Genomic DNA, 24,483 nt, shown 5'->3' on the forward strand with positions numbered 1-24,483 from the left:
GGATACATGTGTATTTTATATGGAAAATTCTTGTTAAAGTCTGCATAGTATTTTACCACATGAATATATCATAAAATGCTTAACTATTTACATAATTTAGTAATTCAGAATATTTTATTATTGAAATCAGTACCAATAGTGAGCATGTCTATAGAATTTTCTAGAAATAGAAATCCTGGGTCAGAGAACATATACATCTTAAGTGTTTATAGATATTCTCAGATTTCCTTCCAAGAAGATTATAACACTTGACCGCCTTCATGCATTTTTTTGAGGGTATCATTAATTTAAATTTTTATTTGAACCTATTTTCTGTGCTAGGAAACAAACAGTAAGAGCACGCAAAGTAGGTTCAAATAAATAGGATCACAAGTCACAGGCAGCAACTTAGACTTTTAACTCTCTTTAAACACCCCAAGAAACTACCAAAAAGTATGAAATGGCATCAAGAATTGGTGAGTGTTTCCTGTGTGGTTAGGGCAGGACTAGCAGAGAATGGAGAGCCCACACTGGGACTCCGTGGGGCTTGTTTCCTCTCGTTCCTGTGTATCTGTTTCATTGGTAACACCATCTGCCTCCAAGTGAGTTTTCATTTTTTATCCAGTTCACATGGCAGAACACCACCCGCTCTAGGCTCTGCTCAATCCAGGGGAGAGCGAGTTTGAGCTAGAAGCGGGGATGGGGATCTGAACCTACTCCCAGAGAAGGCGAGAAAGCGGCTTTTAGACCAGGCACATACCCCCGAAGAAGCCCACGCACGTAGAATATCAAGTAGAGTCTTTACCATCTAATTGCTCTCACCTGTAAAAGTTTCATTGTCCTGAGAGACCTTTAGTCATTTGCCTTGTTGCCGGATCAGTGCAGTTTGTTTGCTTTAGAGGCCGTCATACAGAGAACAGTTAGCATCTAACTGGAATATTACTGTCTCTGTTCATCCATAATAATGGTTTTAAACGGTAGCCTTTGAGGGGCGCCTGGGTGGCCCAGGGGGTTGAACATCTGACTTAGTTTGGGGTCAGGTCATGATCTCACAGTTTGAGAGTTGAGCTCTGCATCGGGTGGAGCCTACTTGAGATTTCTCTCCCCTTCTCTCTCTGCCTCTCCCTGGCTTGCTCTCTCTTTCTTTCTCAAAAAATAAATAAACATTAAAAAAATTTTAAATTATTAGTTGTCAGTTTCACAGAGTTATTTGTAAAAGAATGGAAGTAAATGTTATAGTCAAATTAAGCTTGTACATCCTTTATCAATTTCCTTTTAATTCTTGAATTAGCCATCAGATATTGTGAAAGATGTCAGTTGATTAAACCTGACCGGGCACATCACTGCTCAGCATGTGACATGTAAGTATTACTCGTTTGTTTTCATTTGACCCGAGCACTGCAAATTGGTGACAGGAGAATAGAAGGGGATGGAATATTTTATATGCTTTATACTTAGCAAAAGCACTTCATCCTCTCCAATGATTTGCTATGTGTGCTGGGCTAACAGAAATATTCATGTAAGCCAGAATAGACTCTGAAGTAATCTTGGTTCCTATACTAGTTGGTAGGATTTTTTAAAATATACTTTCTGTGCTTACACTTAGTATAACATTGATAAGCAAGTAATAACCCCTTTGAGAAAGATAACTTTATCTCCTGGATTAAAAAGACTATCATGACAATTTTCTTGTTTCTCTTGTTAATATTGAAACCTAACAAACCAGAAAAATATTGTTTTCAATTATTGTCTGTGTCATCGTTCCCAGAAAAATTTGAAAGATTTTATTTTGTGTGCACTTTTGAGAAGATAGTGTGTCGACATTCTGGGTATTAGTTTATTCATTTCTTAGGTTACCACAGTCCCCTCTTACCTGTCTGGGGATATGTTGCAAGGTCACCAGTGAATGCCTGAAATTATGTATATACTATGTTTTTTCCAATACATACATACCTAGGATAAAATTTAACTTCTAAATTATGCACAGTAAGAAATTAACAACAGTAGCTAATAGTAAAATAGATCCGTTACAACAATATACTGCAATAAGGTTATGTGAATGTGAACTCTCTCAATGTCTTATCATATACCCACCCTTACTGGGATGAGACGGAGGGAGGTGAATGACACAGCTAATGTGACGTAGCGTTAGGCCACCACTGACCTGATGATGATGTGTCAGGGAGGATCATCTGCTCCGAGACCGTGGGGGACTGCTGGTAGCCGAAACCAGGAGAAGTGACTGTAGATTGGGGAGACTGTGGTATTTGAGATGCTTTGTGGGCTAACTTTATACAAATCTAGATTACGTATTATTGGTGGGGAGGCACCTTTTGAGGGGTGTAGAAAAGCTGTCTTACATATATATATCGATAGATATATCTATATCTTATTTATATATAGCACATTATAGATAAATAGCACAGTAGTGCTTATCCATGGGATACAATTTTGTGAATTATGTGGAAAAAATAACCATATACAAGCCCATCATTATTAATATCTTAATATACTTGCTCCTAAAGTTTTATTTTTATGTCTTGCATGTGGTTAAAATAGCATTGGGATTTCTGTATTTCATTTTGTCTCTCTCAGCTAATCTGTAAGCTGGACCTATCTAATTTACCTAGTGTTATATATACCATATCAGTGTATTAAAATGTCATTTGATGTAGTTCAAGGCAGTTGACTGTGCTCAACTGAATTCCCAGTATTAAAAATCATTATTTCTCATCAGTAAAAGTACTTGTGGAAATATCAGAAATTTTTTCTAACCTAGTGTTCTCTAGGTTGGTTTTTGTAAGATGTTATTTGTAAAAGTAAACATTTAAGCCAAAGGAAGAAAAAATTATGAGCAGTTAGCATTAGGGGAATTTTTATAAGGATTTTCTTATGCTTCTTTGTTTTTTAGATGTATTCTTAAGATGGATCATCACTGTCCTTGGTATGTATAAGAAATAGAGGAAGTCTCATTGCGGGTGGAGAGGTGGGAAGGAGAGAGTTGAGAGTAATTTACCTCAGCATTCCTAAATTTTGAACATCCGTTTCATTACTCGTAGATATCAAGATTGATGTCATATTTACATGCATATACATATATGTGTACGTGTTTATATCAAATGTACTCCTTTAATATTTTGATGTTATTCACCCAAGTAAGTATATATTAAGAATTGACATTGGGGCACCTGGGTGGCTGAGTTTTAAGTATCCAACTCTTGATTTCAGCTCAGATCATGATCTGCAGTTTGCGGGCTCTAGCCCCACACTGGGCTCCACACTGACAGCACGGACCCTGCTTGGGATTCTTCTCTCCCCATCTCTCTGCCCCTCACCTGCGTGTGCTCTCACTCTCTCAAAATAAATACATTAAATTAAAAAAAAGAATTAACATCAAAATTCAGAATTCCCTGGGACACCTGTGTAGCTCAGTCGAAGTGTCTGACTCTTGATTTCTGCTCAGGTCATGCCCATGTTGGGCCCTGCACTGAGCTTGGAGGCTGCCCAAGATTCTTTCTCCCTCTCCCCGTCTTGCCATTCTCCGTCTCGCTCACTCTCTCTCAAATAATAAAATAAAATAAAATTTTAAAACATAAGTTCCGAATTCCTCATAGAATTTATTAAAAACACACATCCACAATTAAGACACTGCTCCCTACTTCCCAAATGGCTCATTTCCAAGTTATGACGATTAAGGTTTTTATCTGTCATATGTATTATTGTTGTTTTTATTATGGTTTAATAAATAACATAAAACTTACCATCTTACCCATTTCTCAGTGTGCAGTTCAGCAATGTAAAGTCCGTTCACAGGGCTGTGCACCCAGCCTCTAGAGCTTTTTCCTCCCGCACAGCGAGAGCTCTGTACCTTTCTGTGCCCCAGGCAGCCCCTGGCAGCCGCCATTCTGTTTTTGTTTCTGCGAGTTTGTGGTTTGTCTTACTTTTACAATGTGACTTTTTTTATTCTTCTAGGGTGAATAACTGTGTGGGATTTTCTAATTACAAATTCTTCCTGCTGTTTTTATTGTATTCCTTGTTATATTGCCTTTTTGTGGCTACAACAGTTTTACAGTACTTTATAAAATTTTGGACGGTAAGTCTTTTTTCTATCCTAAAACATATATTTAAGACTTTAAGATGTTTTATATATATGTGTGTATATATATATATATATATAAAGAATTCCTTCATTCTTTATTATAGATGGATATGCTTTATTTCAGTTTTACTAGGTGGAATTTATAATGGGTCAGAAAGCAGATCAGGTTATAAGTTACTTTCATATGTGTGTGTGTTTATTTGTATATAAATGGATATTAAATAAGATATAGTGAGCTTTGTTTAGTGACCCAAACTATTTTCACCAATATTCTAACAATAGACATAGCAGTTTTAGGGAAGTGATTGCTTTTAGTTGAGTTGAAGAGACTTACTGAAGTTTTACAGTAATAAAAGTGAAATTGCCAATATCCCGAATAACCAATAATCTGTTTCCTGCTTCTTAGATGTTAATCTTTTTTCTATCATTTTCCCCTGCATTTTCACTTTATATCTTATAACCCTGTGTTCTTTCAGTTTTATCAAGTCAAAGATTTCTATTTTTAAAGCGACATTTTTATGATTTCTCATTTTCCTATTTATTTAAAACCCATACTTTTCATTTGTGATTTATGGCTTTAGCCTGTTCACTGTAAGTTTATACAATATTGACCCAGGTTTTCCTTTTCCTTTGGTATTTTTAATTATTTTTGTTTTCACATTTAAATCTTTGATTTTGAAGGGGGAATCATTATGGTCAGAAAGTACTTTGTATTTATCCTTCCTAAAACTTCTGTTGAGATGTTGTGAAATGTACAGTTTGTGATTGCACTGCTCAGGTGTGTTGAGGCCAGCCAGTCAGAAGATGATTACTGTTGGAGAGATGGCTTGTTGCTCACGGTGTCAGAGGGAAGGGGTGCCCCACGCCGTGTAGGACCATGTGGGCAGCCCTGGGCATGGTGGGCAAATTCAGAGTGAGCCAGTTTCTTCAACATCTGTGGTCCCTGGTCGTCTTAACTTTCCCTGGAGCGGTGAGGGCAGAGCAGCATTGTCTCCTGGAGAGTGGTGGCCAGAAAGAGGAGGGGCCTGGAGTGTGAATTCTGGATTGGTTAGTTCATCACATACAAGAACGGGTGTCTCTTGCTCTCACTGAAGAACTGGCCAGCTGTGAGAGAGGCCGTCTCTCTTCAGTCAGCAAGGCCCCGGATGCCAGCGCATCAAGAAAATGGAAAATAAGAAAATGTAGTCAATGCAGAAGGAGCTATTATTCCTCTTTTCAGAGTTGAAAATTGAGGCAAGAGGAGGTAGGTGACTAGCCAGAATTTGAACGTAGATCTATCTATTTATCTATTTCAGCATCCAACTACTTTCCACTGTGAGTTGCTTTTCATAGCCTTCCTTGGAAATAACATAATTAAAGCCTCAAGTCCTCAAGCCCAGTTATTTATCCAGGAAATATCTAAGATATTTTATGAGGACTTTCACTTAAACAATTTTGGATGTTTTAAACTTCAGGCATTTAAAACCAGGGGATGGCAGTACATGGCAGGGCCTTTGTGCATATTAGAAAAGAGCACCCCAGTTCTGTGTGGTCTCAGCCCAGTGAGTGTTGGGTTCTGTTTATAACTCTCTTCACCCTATTCAGTGGCCCTGTTTAAATAAAGGATTTAGTGCCAGATAAAGTCTAAATTACAGAATTTCACATTTCTTTATCAGAAACTTCAGTGTTTGCATATAATGATTTGCTAACTAAAATAAATATTTTTAACTTCTTTAGATTCATTATGAGTATGGAAAGACTAATAAACTTAAATCTATCTTTTTCTTCAGTAAACATTTATTGAGTACCTATTATGTGCCAGGCAGTGTTCTAGGCACTTTGGATAGATCAGTGAACAAAACAGAGTCCTGTTTTTAAGAGGAAAGCATATAAGCATAATAAATAAGTAAATTCTATTGTATATTAGAAAGTAAACACTATGAAGAAAAGTAAAAGTAGAGCAGAGGAAGGGATTCAGCAGCTTTCTTGGGGCAGGTGTGACACAGAGAGATAGAAGTGTTAGAGTGATGAGGGTAGACCTCAGTAAGAAGATCAGATGTGAGCGAAGATTTAACGGGAGCTAGTGGATATCTGAAAAAGGAATATATACACCCCACATGGGAGCACCTAAACATACAGAGCAAATATTCACAGACCTACAAGCAGCAATAGAGAGCAATACAGTAACAGTAGGGACTTTAGTACCCCACTTTCCATCAATGAATAGATCATCCAGGCAGAAAATAAGGAAGGAGTGCCATTAAAATGACACATTGGAACAGGTGGACTTAACAGACATTCAGAATACTCCATCCAGAAGAAAGAGAAAACACAATGGTATAAAACTAGAAATCAGTTACAAAAAAGAAAACTGGAAAATTCACAAATAAGATCTCAAATAACCTAACTTTACATTTCAAGGAACTAGAAAAAGAATATATAAGCCAAAGTTAGTATAAAGAGGGAAATAACAGATCAGAGAGGAAATAAATTAAATAGAGACTAAAAAGACAATAGAAAAGTTCAGTGAACCTAAGAGCTGGTTTTTTGAAAAGATAGACAAAATAGGCAAACCTTTGCCTTGATTCACCAAGAAAGAAAGAGGACTCAAAATTAGAAAGGAAAGAGGAGACAGTACAGCTGTGCATTACATAGAAATGCAGAGGATCAGCAGAGACTACTCCAAACAGTTCTACAGCAACAAGTGAGACAACCTAAAAGAAATGGATACATTCCTAGAAACAAACACCCTACCAAGACTGAATCATGATGAAATAGAAAATCTGAGCAGATTGCTAGTAACAAGATTAAATTAATAATAATTTCCCAATAAACAAAGTCTAGAAACCAGATGGTTTGGTAGTGAATTCTACCAAACATTTAAAGAATTAATGCCAATCTTCAGAATCTTAAAAAAATGTAGAAGAAGGAACACTTCCAAATTTATTTTATAAGGCCAGTATTACCCTGATACCCAAACTAGACAAGAACATTACAAGAAAAGAAAATTGTAGGCCAATACTCTTGTTGAACAAAGTCATAAAAGTCTTCCAAAAAATATTAGCAAACTGAATTAAGGAATACATTAAAAAGGGGACAGTTAGGTGGCTCATTCGGTTAAGCATCTGACTTCGGCTCAGGTTATGATCTTACAGTTCATGGGTTTGAGCCCTGTGTCAGGCTCTGTGCTGACAGCTCAGAACCTGGAGCCTGCTTTGGACTCTGTGTCTCCCTCCCTTTCTCTGCCCCTCCCCTGCTTGTGCTTTCTCTCTCATAGATAAGTAAATAAACATTAAAAAAAAATACGTTAAATGGATCATACACAATGATAAAGTGGGATTATTCCAAGGGTGTAGGTATGGTTCAACATCTGTAAATCAATCAGCATGCCATACCACATTAAAAAAATGAAGCAGAAAAATCATATGATTATTTCAATAGATACAGAAAAGGCATTTGATAAAATTCAGTGGCCATTTTTTAAGTGTTTATTTTATTTTTGAGAGAGCGTGAGCAGGGAAGGGGCAGAGAAAGAGATGGAGACACAGAATCTGAAGCAGGCTCCAGACTCTGAGCTGTCAGCACAGAGCCTGATGCAGGGCTTGAACTCATGAGCCAGGAGATCATGACTTGAATCAAAGTCAGGCTTAGCTGACTGAGTCACCCAGGCACTGACGGTTTTTGACAAAAATTCTTAACAAAGTAGGTATGGAGGGATATGTTCCTCAACACAGTAAAGGCTATATATGACAAGTCTGTAGCCAACATACTCAGTGATGAAAAGCTTAAAGTTCTCCCCCTAAGGTTAAGGGCAAGACAAGGATTAGGGTGCTTGGGTGGCTCATTCAGTTAAGGGTTGGACTCGATTTCTGGTCAGGTTATGGTCTTACAGTTTATGAGATCTAGCCCCACATTGGGCTCCATGCTGACAGCGTGGAACTTGCTTGGGATTCTCTTCTCTCTCTGTTACTCCCCCTGCTTATGCTCTCTCTTTCTCAAAAATAAACATTAAAAAAATGAATAAGCTAAAGATTCCCACTCTTGCTACTTTAATTCAACGTGATATGTATTAGAAGTCCTAGCCACAGCAATTAGTAAGAAGAAGAAGAAAAGGAATTCAAATAGGAGAGAAGTAAAATTATCTATTTGCATAATGCATATGTTTACCCTAAGGATTCCATCAAAATGTTTCCAGAGGATAAGGAATGCTGATTTGAAGGGGCTCATGCACCCCAATGTTTATTGAAGCACTGTTGACAATAGCTAAAGTATGGAGAGAGCCCAGATGTCCATCGACTGATGAATGGATAAAGGAGATAAGTGATGGAATATTACTCAGCAATTGAAAAGAATGAAATCTTGCCATTTGCAACAACATGAATGGAACCTAGAGTATGCTAACCGAAATAAGTCAGAGAAAGACAAATATAATTTCATTCATGTGGAATTTAAGAAACGCAGCAGATGAACATAGGGGAAAGAAAGGAAAAAATAAGATAAAAACAGAGAGGGAAGCACACCCCTATAGAGAACAAACTGAGGGTTGCTACAGGGGTGTTGGGTGGGGGGGATTTGCTAAATGGGTGATAGGGATTAAGGAGGGCACTTGTTGGGATGAGCACTGGGTGTTATATGGAAGTGATGAATCAATTATATTCCTGAAATCATTATTATATTGTGTTAACGAAGTTGAACTTAAATTTTTAAAAATAGGGGAATACTTTACGCTGCTTTAGAATTTCACAAAGTATCTTTTATGATTTGGGAAGTACAGGGCAGATGTATCTTCTCAACGAAAATACCTGTATGATTCTCATAGTCATCCTTTTATGCTATTCTGTCAATAAACATTAATCAAACAACAACAACAAAAAAAGACTTCACCAAAACTGTTAGAACTAAGAAACTAATTCAGGGGCGCCTGGGTGGCTCAGTTGGTTAAGCCTCCGACTTCGGCTCAGGTCAGATCTCACGTTTGTGGGTTCAAGCCCCGCGTCGGGCTCTGTGCTGACAGCTAGCTCAGAGCCTGGAGCCTGCTTCCAGTTCTGTGTCTCCTTCTTTCTCTGCCCCTCCCCGTCTCATGCTCTGTCTCTCAGTATCAAAAATAAATAAAAAACATTAAAAAAAAAGAAACTAATTCAGAAAAGTTGCAGGGTAAAAATCAGTTGCATTTCTATATTAGTAACAAACTATCAGAAATTAAGAAAGCAATCCCGTTTACACTTGCTTCAAAAAGGTCAAAATACTTAGGAAATAACTAACCACTGAGATGAAAGACCTGTACATTGAGGACTGTAAGAGATTGATGGAAGCAATAGAAGGCACAGATAAAGGGAAAGTTAATCTGTGCTCATGGACTGGAAGAATTAATATTGTAAAGGTAAAGGGTAATCTTTATAATAAATTATGTTGGGAAACATGGACAGCCACATGCAAAAGAATGAAACTGAATCCCTATCTCACATCATACAAAAATCCATTCCAAATGGATTAAAGACTAGAACATAGGACCTGAAACCATATATCTCCTAGATTATAACATGGGCAGTAAGCTCCTTCCCGTGTTTTTAGATTTAACAACAAAAGCAACAAAAGCAAAAGTAAACAAGCAGGACTACATCAGACTAAGAAACTTCAATGCAGCAAAGGAAACTAATAAATCAAAAAACCTGAATGGGAGAAGATATTTGCAACTCACATCTGATAAGGGGGTAGTGGACAAAATATACAAAGAACTCTAATTCAGTAGCCAAAAAACCAATTAAAAATGTGCAGAGGATCTGAACATTTTTCCAAAGACACATGGATGGACAGCAGGTACATGAAAAACTGCTCAATGTCACTCATCAGGGAAATGCAAATCAAAACCACAGTGAGGGATCAACTCAGACCTATTAGAGCAGCTGTTATCAAAAGATAAGAAATAACCGGTGTTGGCGAGGATATAGAGAAAAGGGAATCCATGCACCCTTGAGTGGGATGTAGATTGGTTTAGCCATTCTGGAAACAGTATAAAGATTCTTCAGAAATTTAGAACTGCCATATGATCCAGCAGTTTACTTCTGGATATTCATCCAAAGGAAATGAAAATACAAACTTGAAAAAATATGGGCAACTGTGCATTGCAGCTTATTTATAATACCCAAGATATGAAGACAATCTTAAGTATCCATCAGTGGACAAATGGATAAAGAAACTGTGTGTGTGTGTGTGTGTGTGTGTGTGTGTGTGTGTGTGTGTATGCACGCGCGCGAATATTACTCAGCCATAAAAAGGAAATCCTGCCATCTGCGACCACATGGATGAGCCTGGAGGACATTACACTAAGTGAAATAAATCAGGGAAAGAAAAATACTGTTTTGTCACTTATACGTAGAATCTAAAAAAAAAACCTTTGAACTCATAGATACAGAGAGCAGATTGGTGATCGTCAGGGACAGTGCATGGGGCACTGGGTGGGCAAAGTGGATGAAGGTGCTCAAAATAACATTAATAAGTCCTGAGTATGTAATACACAACATAGTGGACTCTAGTTAAGTATATATGAAGGTCGTTGAGATAGTACATCTTAAAAGTATCACTAGGGAAAAAAATTGTGACTATGGTATGGATGTTAACTAGACTTACTGTGGTGATCATTTTCATACATATATATATATATATACACACACACCAAAATATATATATGTATGTATAAAATGTCTTATAACTGAAACTATTATAATGTTATATGTCAGTTATATCTCAGTTTTAAAAAGTGATCGGGGTGGATCTCATTAAGGTAAGATTTGAGCAGACTTGAGGGGAGTTAGTGGACATCTGAGAGAATACTTCTGAGGAAACATCTGGACTTCAGAGCAAGGCCCGAAGTTTAGTATGAGCGTCCCCACCGTGTTTGTGTAACAGCAAGGAGACTAGCGTGGCTAGAGTAGAATGAGCGAGGAGGGGCCTCTCGAGAAGCCCAGGCGGTAGGCCTCTGCGAGTGTTGGAGGACTTGGTCTTCCCCATTGGGCGAACGGGGAGCAGTGCAGGGACGGGGAGCAGTGCAGGGACGTGGATCCCTGTAGCACATCACGCTGATGGCAAGCTGGAACTAGACTGCAGGGTGGGGGACAGCCCTCTGGGAAGGCTGCTGCCGTAGCACTGAAGGTGGTAAGAAATTCTCAGACACAGTTTTTTTAAAAAACTAATTAAAAATTTTTAATAAAAGCTATTTGCTAAAAAAGTTTATTCTTTCCTAGATATAAATCTGTTTTTAAAAACGGTGTAAAAGTGTATATTTAAAGTGTACCTTGAATGTGCTTGAAGAGCTAAATATTGTCTGTGGTCTCTTGTGTTTTTGGAGAAAATGTCAACGACCTTTAGAGAGCAACATCTCAGTGTTCTTCAAAACATAAAAGATTTATAAAACTAGTTCAGGATAATTTTGCGTAAAATTTGGTTTCTTAATACATTATCTCTATTTGTACAAGCTTTGCCGCAGGAAATCTACAGAGAGTTGTCCAAAGGTAAAAGAACGTTATTGCCATGCCATTCCTGTGACCTCTATAGTAAATACACATAATACTCATTTGCTTCACAAGATGGGAAGTTACAAGGATCACTTGATGTATTTAAAACACATTGTGGTTACTCTGGGAGAGAGGAGAAAAAGATAAAAGAATCATCCAATGCTAAAACCTTTCCATTTAGTCTGCAAAGAATGTTTCAGTCAAGCAGAAGCACCTCACGCTCTAGTGGAAACCCATACAGATGGTTTTATTTTAAGAGCTAACACTTAAGGGCTTCCTCAGTTTCCTCTTAATAGATAATAATTCTAGGTTAAGGTTTTGTTTCTCTTGGGGCAACTGGGTGGCTCAGTCGGTTGAGCATCCGGCTTCGGCTCAGGTCAGATCTCACGTTCCTGGGTTCGAGCCCCGCGTCAGGCTCTGTGCTGACAGCTAGCTCAGAGCCTGGAGCCTGCTTCCAATTCTGTGTCCCTCTCTCTGACCCTCCCCTGCTCATGCTGTCTGTCTGTCTGTCTCTCTCTGTCTCTCTCTCAAAAATAAATAAAACATTTAAAAAATTAAAAAAAAAGATTTTGTTTCTGTTAAAATGAACATAGCCGTAAGAATGAGTAACAGAAGCTGTTTTCATTCACTAATACTTTGTGGTAAATGTATTTACCCAAATTGCTAACTACCTAAAAAGATTAGAAAATGAGCTAGGATTAAAAGGTAGAAATGAGACAGGTGAGGGTATGGGGATATTAATGTTGTGTTCCAGACGTAGAAATTAAAAATAAACTTAACACAATTAGTGCCTCATTAGTAGCATGTATAATTAAAATAAGCAAATATTTTAGCATACATCAGGAAACCCGTTGTATATCCTGGATATTGGGGAAAGCATAGCAACCTTTTATGTAAGCATTCTCCTTTGATAATGCCAGTTTTCTGTTTTTGGAGATGTTTAGATTTATTATATATCCTTAATATCTGGCAAGATTTTTGGTAGACTCCATAGTCCTTAGGAAGAACCAAATAATATATTTTAGAGGCTGACTATTCTAAAATTAACTCTTCTTTTTTCCTTCCTCAGAATGAACTCTCTGATACACGTGCGAAGTTCCACGTCCTTTTCCTCTTCTTTGTGTCTACAATGTTCTTCATCAGCGTCCTGTCCCTTTTTAGCTACCACTGCTGGTTGGTTGGAAGAAACAGGACAACAATAGGTGAGTAGGTTAAAGAAATCATAATTATTCAGGAAAATGACCATAAACGAGCATGAAGTATTGTGAGGAGATAGAGGTTACATACAGAAGTGTAAAACAGTTCCATGTTGAGATTAACTGTGACTGGAACAAAACAGTGGGTATATAATAAATGTAAATGGCCATTATTTTGAAGGTTCAGGAAGTGAGATTGGCTTTTATGTGTATTTCCAGTGGTGCATTGTATATAAAAGTACTGTTTAAGCTGTTTCCTGCCTCTATTCAAGGCCTTTTCAGAAATCATCTTATAAAGGTAGACAGTAGATTTACATGTTGTAAGGAAGTTCATTCTCTGAATGCAAAAAAAAATTTTTTTAGTTCTCATTTACAGCTTTTTTATTTAGCTAAAATATGTGTCCTTTACTCCCCTCCCGCCACAGTAGATTGCACGCTGACTGGCATGTTCCGTGATTGAGGAGTGTTTTTAACATGGTTAGTCATTCCCATCTTTATGTCAGCTGACAGTGAAACTTATGTAGTATATCACTAATACCAGCCTTTATTTCCTTGTTTTGCTCATTTTTAAAAGTAAAAGATGGAGGGGAAATCCAGTAAGGTATTAAAATAATTGGACCAGCATCTCCTAAATAAGGATGATGTGGCATTGCTCAAACTAAGCTCTCTGCCTGTCAGCAGCCAGCGTGCTGTAACTGAAATACTTGGGCACTGGCTACTGCACCAAAATACAACCCAGGGATTTGTTGGGACACCTGGGGGGCTCAGTCAGCTGAGCATCCAGCTCTTGATTTCGGCTCAGATCATGATCCCAGAGGACATGTGATGGAGCTCCGCATTGGACTCTGTGCTACACATGGAGCTTGATGGAGATTCTGTCTGCCCTTCTCCCCTGTTCACGCCCTCCCTCCCTCTCTCACCGACAAAATAGGGATTGTCACATTGTTTCATGGGAAAGTCAGAAACTCTGCCATCTAAAGCCGTGTGTCTAACAGGAGAATTCGATTATAATAGGTAGATAGATTATAATACAGAAAGATGAAGATGTTTTAGGGAGACTTTCAGATAATGTCTATATTTGGATTATTTTTACCTTGTGTCTTACTGAGTCATTTAAGCCTTGGTGGGCTTCATGGTAACGATTTCCATGCCCTTTCTTCCCTGGCCAACCTCCTCCAGTTCCATCATGCTTTCATCCCTTTTCTGTATAAATAAACTTTCCTGTGTCTAGTAACTAACGGGTTACCCTCTTCCCAGAGGATCTGCCATCTGCTTACCTGTAACCAATAATGATAGAAGGCAACCTACATGCAAAGTCTAGTCCTAGTAAACTGCCTCAACTAAAAAGGGAGAGATTCCCCATAAAAAAGTAGAATCTTAAAAAAATAAAATAAAATAAAAATAAAAATAATTTTTAAAAGGTAGAATCTTTTTAGAAATTGGTAAATCTGATAACAGTGGGCCCATTTTCCTATCTGGCATCCTCCTGTTGAAGCTGAGTAGTGGCTGACAGCTTTCGGGGGAGCCTGAGCACTTAAGTTTAACGTTGGTTTTTTTTTTAACATTTTATTAATTTTTGAGAGACAGAGACACTGTGATCAGGGGAGGGACAGAGAGAGGGAGACACAGAATCTGAAGCAGGCTCCAGGCTCTGAGCTGTGAGCACAGAGCCCGACACCGAGCTCAAACTCACAAACTCTGAGATCATGACCTGAGATGAAGTGGGACACCCAACCGAATGAGCCACCCAGGCACCCCTGCTTCGTTTCCTCCCGGGTCCTGTTGTTATGAGACAGCAGTGCTTCACGGGAAACCCGTTGTTCTCTCTCTTTTTTTTTTTTTATTTAATAGTTTGTGTCAAATTGATTTCCATATAACACCCAGTGCTTCTCCCCACAAGTGCCCTCCTCCATGACCATCACTCCCTTCCCTCCCCCTCCCCCTTCAGTCCAGGGTTTGTTTTCAGTATTCAGTAGTCTCTCATGATTTGTGTCCCTCACTCTCCCCAGCTCCTCTTTCCCCCTTCCCCTCCCTATAGTCTTTTGTTAGGTTTCTCCTGTTAGACCTATGAGTGCAAACATATGGTATCTGTCCTTGTCCGCCTGACTTATTTCACTTAGCATGGCACCCTCGAGGTCCATCCACTTTCCTAGAAATGGCCAGATTTCATTGTTCCTCATTGCCATGTAGTACTCCACTGTATATATATGTTGTTCTCTTTAAACTGCCTTCTTCAAACTTATTTGCCTGTGACTACAGGAAGAAAAGCGTCATTTGCGTCATGACCTAGTACATGCATGCATTTACAAAGTTATATAAATAAAAGAAGCAGAAATTGTATAAAATATCAATCTTTATCTGTAATGTACTCTAACATTTTCTGTGCTAGTTCATTAAAAAGAAATGCTGGTCACAGACCACAGAGCTGACTTCACACCTGTTAGGTGTGACAGGCGCCATCCAGGTGTTTCAACCCACACTTTGAAAAACCATTACCTGGACACGCTACCTCCTTTACAGCCTCACCTTCCACACTCCCGACCTAAGCTGGTTCTCCATCGCTCCTTCCAGAGTCCTACTCTTCTGTCCTTTGAGGTGCCACCCCTACCCTTCTCCATTATCATCACCTCCCTACCTTGAGACCAGTTCTCCAGTTTAAAGAGTTTGTGTATTTAGACAACTGCGATCATCCCCAGCAGGCCAGCTGTCCTTGATTCTGGCAGCCAGTCATTCCTGTAAACTGACTATTGGACCTTTTAACCTCTTGGAACCGAAGAGCCCTTGAAATTTTCAATGTGAATTTTCTATTCTCTGGCCATTCCTCACCCTTCGTCTTCCGTTTTCTGTGCTCCACCGTATGTCCTCTGTGACCCTGCCAGCGTTCCCCTGCACTTGTCTCACTCAAGGATGCTCTTCCTTTCTGGTCTCATTTTTCCCCTCCTTTCCATTCTAGGTCCTGTAACAAATGACTTGAACAACTCTTGACAGCACCCTCACACTACACCCGCCTTGGGTTTCTCCTGTAATTCATTTGCTGATCTGCAACCTGGTTGTCCCAGCCCCCCACTTTGTCCACGAGTCCACTGGGGCTGTAGGAATCTGGGAGGGTAGGCTTACTCCCACAGTGATGGGTGCAACTACACAGTTATAGACCTCACTTGGGTCCTCTGCTTATTTGGCAGTCATGTGTCATGTGTTTCTGAAAAAAATGAGAAGTTGTCACAGGTAAATTTTTAACTCCCTACCCCCCCCCACCCTTCACACAGACATTTCTCCTTTCAAACCCATCGCTGTCCCTCTGCCTCTGACTTCTGAGGACAAATATCTTTTCTGGTATCTAAGGTTAATCTTTAGAACTCTTCTAGAGGCTGTCTCATTTCTTCTAGAATTTTCATCCATCCATTTTTCCTTTTCTATATCATCAATCTTCTCTAATTCTTCTCTCCCTGACTTCTTATCCATAGCTTATAAAACATGCTAAAAAGCATTGTTTTTTTAAATAAAGGGAAAAAAACCCACATTTTTCTGGTGAAAAGTTATCTTTCGCTAGCCCTCACTACACATTGCTTAACAGCCAAGTTTGAAATAATGGTCTCTGATTACCATCTGCTGCTGCTTTTATTTGTTGTTCAGTATCATGTTCAAGTAACACCACCCCCATTCACACATATATCTGTGTCACAGTGCAATTTTGTTAGACTTTATTAGACTGTCGGTTCTTTAAGAATTTAATCTGATTTTCCTTTGGATCTGAAACACCTGGTCCTGTGCCAACAAGCAGGTGGTAAGAATTTCATAAGTAATGAATGAGTGAAGTCACAAGAGTTAGCATATCTTTTTTAAAAATGGAGATATAGGGGTGCCTTGTTGGCTAAGTCAGTTAAGTGTCTGACTCTTGATTTCGGCTCAGATCATGATCTCACAGTTCATGGGTTCAAGCCCTGTGCGGTTCAAGCACCACACTGTCAGCATGGAGCCTGTTTGGTTGGGATTCTTTCTGCTTCTCTCTCTGCCCCTCCCCCGCCCATATGCATGTGCACATGTTCTCTGTCTCAAAATAAACTTTATTTATTTGAAACTTTTTAAATGTTTTGTGAGAGTGACAGAGCACAAGTGGGGGAGGAGCAAAGAGAGAGGGGACAGAATCTGAAGCAGGCTCCAGGCTGTGAGTTGTCAGCACAGAACCTGACGTAGGGCTTGAACCCATGAACTGTGAGATCATGACCTGAAGTCAGGTGCTTAACTGAATGAGCCAACCAGGCGCCCCATAAGCTTTTTTTTAAGTGAGATATAATGAACAAACTTCAGTAGATTTTTAGTAATATTAGATAATTCTTTTCACATTCTCATTTTATAAGGGTGATGAAATACTCAGAGGTAGTATTTTTTCCCAAATAAGTTTGAGGTTTCTTTTAATTGTTACAAATATTTGTTTTAAATTATATTTATAAAACTTTTATATCAAAGAGAGTAAGCAAGAAAATTGCTACTTTCCATCCTTGTATAATTTTTAAATAGATTAACTCTTTTTTTTTTAAATATATGTACCTGTAACAGAATCATTCCGCTCACCCACGTTTTCATATGGACCTGACGGAAATGGTTTTTCTCTTGGATGCAGTAAAAATTGGAGACAAGTCTTTGGCGATGAAAAGAAATACTGGCTACTTCCAATATTTTCAAGGTAATTTATAAACTATAAGTCTCAGAAATTACAGAATCTTTGAGAGTCTCCGTCTCTGGCTAAATGTTTTAAGATTCAGAGAATACTGTATAAGACTTCCTGTGAGCCTTGAGAATGAAAACTCAGAATATCTTGATTTTATAAGATATTTTATTTTTCATGCTTTTTATTACATGGAGCAAAAGAGAGTTTGGGCATATATTTGAATGGAAAATAGAAAAAAGATGATTCATAAAAATAATCATCACTTTCTCCTTCAAAATGAAAATAAGTTGTTTGAAGTAGAAAATGATTAGAATTTATACTTACTAGCTATATCTCAAAGATTGTAATAGATTATTCTGTTGTGTTTTAAATCAAAGACCCAACACAAGTGCCATTTTTAACTTCAAATTTAAATGAAAATAAATGCTTGAGGTGATTTCTCAGTTTCCTTGTCACACAAACTGCAGGCATCGTAGGCTATCTGTATATCAAAGTCATTACAAAAAGGAAAAAGTATTTGAAACTCGAGTGACATATTTATAAGTGTTGTGGGGATTTTTCTCTTAATTAACTGCATTTCCTATATTTTTGTCTGTAAATAACATTTTATCTTCATGTTTGAAAGACATTTTTGCTTGGAATAGAATTCTGGATATTGCTTTACCAGTCTAGTGGGTTATATTTTTCCTGACAAGTTTGCAATCATTCTTTTTCACTCTGTATCTGATGTTTCTTTTTCATTGAGTGCTTTTAAAATAGGCTTTTTATCACTAGTTTGATGCAGTTTGATTAAGATGTGCCTTGGTATATTGTTTTCTTCACGTTTCTTGTGCTTGGAATTGATTGAACTTCGTGGAGCTTTTATAACCTTTGTCAAATATGGAAAGTGTTTTAATCATTATTTCCTCAAATACTTCTGTCATCCTAACCCGCCGTGTACTACAGGGACTCCAAATACGTGTATACTAGTACCCAACAAGTTCTACCACAGCTCATTGATGCACTGTCCATTTTTTGTTGGGTCTTTTTTCTGTTTCACTTGGTAGATCCTATTGCTGAATCTTTAAGTGTTATCAATCTCTTCTGTGTACTTTATTGTCTCCTGTATTACAAGGTTTTCCACTCTGACTGGATAGAACACAGACTAATAATTTTTAAAATTGTTTGCTCTAAACAGCAATTTCAGTGTTGACTGGTTTGGTTGTCCACTCTCTCCACCCCCTGCCCTGTCCCGTTCATTAAAGATGTTCCATTAACTTATGGCTTGCAGTGTTTTTGACAAGAAATCAGCCTCATTCATCTTTATTCACTATTTATAAATTACTGTCTTTTTTTTTCCCTTTAGCTACTTTTAAGGTTTTTTTTTTTTATCACTAATTTTAAGCAATTTGATAGGATGTAGGGTTTCTTTGTATTTATGCCCTTTGGGGTTCATTAGGCTTCTTGGATCTATGAACTTATAGTTTTCATCACAACTGAGTAATTTTAATCATGTCTTCCCATGCTCTACCCCCATTGGTTTTCCAGGCACTCTTAAATATATACGTATGTTAAATTGCAGGTCATTGCTGTTCTTCCCTGCCCCCCCCCCCCCTTTTTTCTCTATTTGCTAAAGTTTGAATAGTTTCTATGTCTATAAGTTCACTCATGTTTTCTTCTGTGATGTCTGCTCTGCTGTTAAGCTCATCTAATGACATTTTTATTTCACATATTGCATTTTTCAGCTCTAGAAGGTCATTTGGTTCTTTTTTTAATATCTTAAATTTCTCTTCTCATTATTACATTTTTCCTGTTAATTCACAGACATATTTATAATCACTAATTTAAAGTGATTGCTTGAAGTTATCATAGTCCTAATTATTTTCTATTAACTGGTTTATTCTTACTTGTGAATCACATTCTCCTGCTATTTTTCATGCTAGTAATTTTTTATTAGATGGTAGACATTTTGAATTTTGTGTATTAAATTTTGCTTTCTCCCTTTGGTAGTTACTTGTGTTTTTAGGGGGATCCTTTTGAGGCTGTTTTAAACTTTATGTTGGGTTTAAAGTAGCATTTTCTTTAGGACACATTTAGCTCTGCAACACAGGTGAGAGCCAGCTGGGGTCTCTACTGAATCCAAATGTTCAATAAGACTTCTCCAGTCTGGCTAGTCAGACTCGAATGCCTTCCAGTGCTGTGGGAGCTTTATGAATTGTTCCGCTTGTACTTGCCAGTTGCTCTTTCGCCAGATTCACATGTGTAGTTTAGCATTCATCAGAAGCCTCCAGTAAAATGCTGAACACAGTGCTGTAGCCCTGTCTCTGCATATCTGTTCTTCCTCAGCTCTGTCCAGTAGATTCAAGCACCTCAGCTTCTTGAAATGTGCACCTCTGTAGCCTCCATTCAATGAGATGACCTTGCTCTACTTGTTTGCCCTCTTGGTGCTCAGTTCCTGGCAGAAAGCTGGGACTCACTTGGTTAGTTTCTCTTCTTTCAGAGACTACAGTTCTGTGTTGCCCTCTTGGGTATATTGTTTATACTATTCAGGTTTCTGCTTTATATAATTTTGATATTTTTTAAATGTGAAATTAAGATATGTCTATATATTTTTTTAATTGTAAACTTCTTGAGAGCAGAGATTTTCTTCTCTTTTGTTCACTGCTGTATTCGTGCCCATTATAATAGTACCCAGAGCATTGTAGGCAATGAATGAATGGATATTCAAATGAATAAATATATGGAACTTGCATCCTGAATTTCATTTTGTGCCTTTATGATGTCTTAAATGATAGTGATGAGCAGGTCAATTCCCCATATATTTGATAATATATTTGATTATCCAAATTTTTAATTATCCAGCTTCCCTGATACTTGAATATGTATGTTTGAGATATCATTACAGGAATCATAATCTTAGTCGTGAAAGATACTGTTTTTAAACATACGTAAATTATAAGAGAAGAGGCTTACTTCTTCAGTTAGACTAGTAACCCTCTCAATTAGAAGATTTTAAGAATTATTCTCTATAATGACAGCTTATAATTTCTTTATACTATGCCTTTGGAGAATGGTTACTAAAATTGACCACCTTGATTTATGTTAATACAACTTAAATTATTGCTGATATTTTTCATTATGCAGCTTGGGTGACGGTTGCAGTTTTCCAACTCGTCTTGTGGGGATGGATCCAGAACAAGCCTCTGTTACAAACCAAAGTGAATATGCTAGAAGGTGTGCTTCCTGTCATTACAGTTTTCAGTGTTCATTATAAAGCAAACTGTGTGTGTGTGTGTACGTGTGTGTGTTGTACATACATATCTGGTAAATACAGTAGTAATTTGTGAGTCAACGTAGATAGGGAAAAAGAAATTCTATATAGAAATTTTTTTTTACTGAGAGTCACTGTGTGTGTGTGTGTACCTAAAATGTTGAGGACACCCACCATTTTTACCATCCAAACCAGAACACTTTGATAGTAAGAAAGAGAGTGCTTGCTATTGCTATTAATAGTTGAATCAGGACAGTCACATATAACTTGAAATCTCTGGGCAAACCAGGAAACATGGCTATCCTAAATATGCTATATCTTTCAAGCAACTCAGATATTCTACCAAGATTTGATGCTCTTGGTTTGTATCAGCTCTGTTTTTTCAAAGAAATTGGTCGTGCTATCCTTCATTGTATTTTGATAAATAGATTTTAACTGCAGCGTGAAAATAATATTAATGAGGATTCCAAAAATACAAATGTAAAATTTTTCTCATTCATTTATCCTAGAAGATATTTTCTCAGTATTTCCATGTCAAGCAAGCTGATTCATAAATTCAGAGAAATAATTCCTTTTAAGTGAAATTTTAAAGAAGATAGAGATGCTTCTGTCAAAGTCAAATAGTTGAAATTTACCTAAGACAGAAATAAATTGTGGGGGATGACATTATAAATTCCAACCGAGCCTATTAATATCAGAAGACAGACCGTAGAACCTATGGTCTTTGGGCCTTAGAACTCTAACTCTTAGCGTGGGTCCAAACAAGTCACCTAAACTGTGTGACATCAGTGTCCAGCTCTATCAAATGAGGATAATCATACCTCCTACCTCCAGGGGTCATTGTGAAGGTGGACCTGTGTCTCATGCACCTAGCACAGTGTCTGGCCCATAGTAAGTACACAACAAATACTAGTTCCCTTTTCCTTCTTCCGTTCCTCCATTCCCTCCCTCCCCGGATCTCTTAGCAAGAAAAGTAAGTCTACGCTAAATCACTAAATCATTTTTTCCCCTTAGATCTAAACTGCAGAGGTAGAAAGCAGAAAACTTGGGAAATGACAGGTAACTTTTTGTCCTGGCCACAGACCTAGATCCTCACCTTGTGCTACCTTATGGCTCTTGATTAACAAATGTTTTAAAAGTTTCACACCAGCTTTTGGAGCTTTTTTTCTTTTGTCTAATTGTTTTCATTGGCACTGTTGGAATATAGATTCTTGGGTCTAGAGAGCCTTTGAGCTGGGGGTTGGGGGCATATTTTTCTTTTGAAGATAGAGGTTTTTTAGAGTGCTGAGATCTTGTGAGTTGCCCTCACATACGTAGGAGAAGGAATACTAATTGGCTGCTTATTAATCAAGTATCTTTAATTGAGCATTAAACTATTTACTAAATTATTTTCCTCCTCTTTTCAGTATTGGCTCAAGTCAACCCTTTCCTATCAAACCGCTTAGCGAATCAAAAAACCGATTGTTGGACAGTGAATCTCAGTGGACGGAGAATGAATCCGAGGAAGGCACTGTCAGATCAGGTAATACTTGTCTTCTTGGAAACAGTGTTTTTTCTGGTTAAAATGAAGATCAACCAGGTTTAACAAATGTGGAAACATCAAAACATCATATTTAAAAATACCAAGATACAGGAGACTTTTAGATAAAATACCTTACATTTGGGGTTTCAGTGTTTATTGGTAGCTTTTACAGAGAAAAGGGGTTGAGTGAGGAAGTTAGTGGCTTTTGCTGGGTCCCGTTCGTTCCCATAGTTGGAATTTTGTTACCCAGCCACATATTTCTTGACCTCAGACATAGAACATTCTTTTGGTGTTCACTATTCTGAGTAGCATTTAAACAAGATTATTCTTTAGGGTCTTAATTTTGCTTATTTGAAAATAATTTTTGAAATGCATTGTAGTCTTCGCTGCTTTAGTATAAAAAGAGTACACCAAATATGTTTTAACCTTTTCTTGATGACTGTTAATCACTCATGAATTACGGATGCATCATAGAACAATTGAGAAGACAGAGGTGGGCTTTAAAACCAGGCCAGGTGTACAGCATAGTCTGCCCTTTAACAAGCATTACAGCCTAAAATATATGCCTGGGGTTTTTAGTAGCAATAGTGGGAACACTGTCCTCTTCTTGCACTGTGGGAAGATGGCTGGACATTCAGATCATTTTGTACTAACTCAAGGAAGTACCCTAAAACTTGAAAGCTTACTGTCAGAACTCCTGATTTTTTAAATTGTTTTTGGCTTTTAGCAGCGCTTACATTATTCTCTTGAATTAGTATCATTAGGACATTCTCTTGAATTAGTATTCATTAGGGTCATCAGACCCCATGTATTAGGTCAAGAAAAAATTCATTCGTGGGCTTCGCAATTATTGCTGCTGAACATCTTTCAAAGCCAGTGGAGATTTTCACAAGTGTCCGCATAAAACCAGACTTTTAGCTGTTAGCACTTCTGGGTTCTTCAAGAGGGCATGGTCATGGTTGATTCCATAGGCATATTGAGTGCTTACATAAGAGTTGCTTTTACTGTGATCATCAATTTTACCATTTAGCCAGAAACTTAATACTTTTTTTGTCATGTCGTATATAATTATGTGCTTACAGGGACAAATAACCATGTCACAGTGGCAGTAGAAAATTGAGTACCACTTGTTCATAACTAACCATTTGAATAAGAGCAAGGTAAGACAGTATAAAGGTAATTTCCTTGAACAAATGCAGTTATTTTCATATTTTGTCATCTCAAAACAATTTTCAAGTTAATTTTTTTTACTCTTTCAATTATACCAGCAAAATTAGGTAGTTCAGAAGAGATTAGAAGGTAACAGCTGCCTAAATCCCAGTTTTCTTACCACACCTAGCACAGTCTTAGTAAACGTGTATTGGTAGATGAATGAAGAAACTAGAAACTTCTTTGGGTTGGCATATGGACAGCTAATCTTTTCAGTAAACAGTGTCTTATTAATTCGTTTGAGAAGAACAAGGTGACTTTTGCCTACTTTTAAATAAATTTTGATCCAGAAGAGAGTGATTAATTAGGCAGCAGAAAAGACCAATGAGCTTTGCTGATGTGATTTAGTTGGAAAAGACAGAGCAAAGAGCAGTTTCCTGTAGCCCAGCCACACTGATCAGCTGTTCTCTATCTGGCCAGCCCGGAGACAAGAGCCAGAGGAAATTAATTTAAATAGCAACAAAGAACATTCCAGACTGACTAAACATAAACCTTAGTACACATAGTGAGACAAATGTAGCTGAGCTGAACTGTGAGGGATGTAGTGAAGTCCATCTCTCCTGATGCTTCAAGACAGAGACCGCCTCTGAGAGCTCGCTCAGGACTCAGGAGCATCGTGGGCGGCTATTAGAGGTTTTGAAGTCTTCTTGCACAACAGATGACCACTAACTTAGCAACTTAAGACAATCTCCATTATTATCAGTGAGTCTGTGTTGGGAGTTCTCGTCTGGAGTCTCAGCTATGGGAACATGTATCTGCTTCGTGGTCCAGCAGTTTCTGTTTGCGCTCAGCTCCTTACGGAAGACCTGAGGCCGTGTCCACAGTCACAGGCAGAGCCCGAGGAAGTCCCGGCAGAACCAGAACAGAGGCCAGCATGGGCTGGTGTCAGGCTGGACTCTGGAGGGAGGGTGATTGTGTATCATGTGGGGACTGTGCCACCAAGAAACTGTGGCGGCGGTGTGGCCCTGGTCCTAGGATTCTTATTGTGGGCGGGATAATGTCTGATGTTGGTGGTCGTGGGAAATCCTCAGCAGTCTGTAACCGTTGCTGCCGGTGCTTCCCGGTGCCC

The 24,483-nt window shown here is 38.1% G+C and overlaps 1 protein-coding gene across 5 annotated transcripts in view; it reads left to right on the forward strand.

Annotated features, from left to right (window-relative positions):
* The window catches only part of ZDHHC20 (zinc finger DHHC-type containing 20), a 48,521-nt gene that overhangs the window by 16,833 nt on the left and 7,205 nt on the right, over nt 1-24,483 (forward strand). For 3 of the 5 annotated variants that reach the window (XM_029936965.1, XM_029936964.1, XM_029936963.1), the window contains exons 4-10: nt 1,271-1,340; nt 2,891-2,923; nt 3,952-4,072; nt 12,638-12,770; nt 17,322-17,448; nt 20,557-20,646; nt 22,090-22,205. In XM_029936965.1, the coding sequence (XP_029792825.1) occupies nt 1,271-1,340; nt 2,891-2,923; nt 3,952-4,072; nt 12,638-12,770; nt 17,322-17,448; nt 20,557-20,646; nt 22,090-22,205 (690 nt within the window). Of the gene's footprint in view, nt 1-1,270; nt 1,341-2,890; nt 2,924-3,951; nt 4,073-12,637; nt 12,771-17,321; nt 17,449-20,556; nt 20,647-21,697; nt 21,743-22,089; nt 22,206-23,287; nt 23,366-24,483 lie in introns of those variants that run through there. The other 2 variants (XM_029936966.1, XM_029936967.1) reach the window with 2 other exon arrangements.

The sequence above is a fragment of the Suricata suricatta genome, chromosome 4 (assembly GCF_006229205.1).
Source record: "Suricata suricatta isolate VVHF042 chromosome 4, meerkat_22Aug2017_6uvM2_HiC, whole genome shotgun sequence".
NCBI lineage: Eukaryota > Metazoa > Chordata > Mammalia > Carnivora > Herpestidae > Suricata > Suricata suricatta.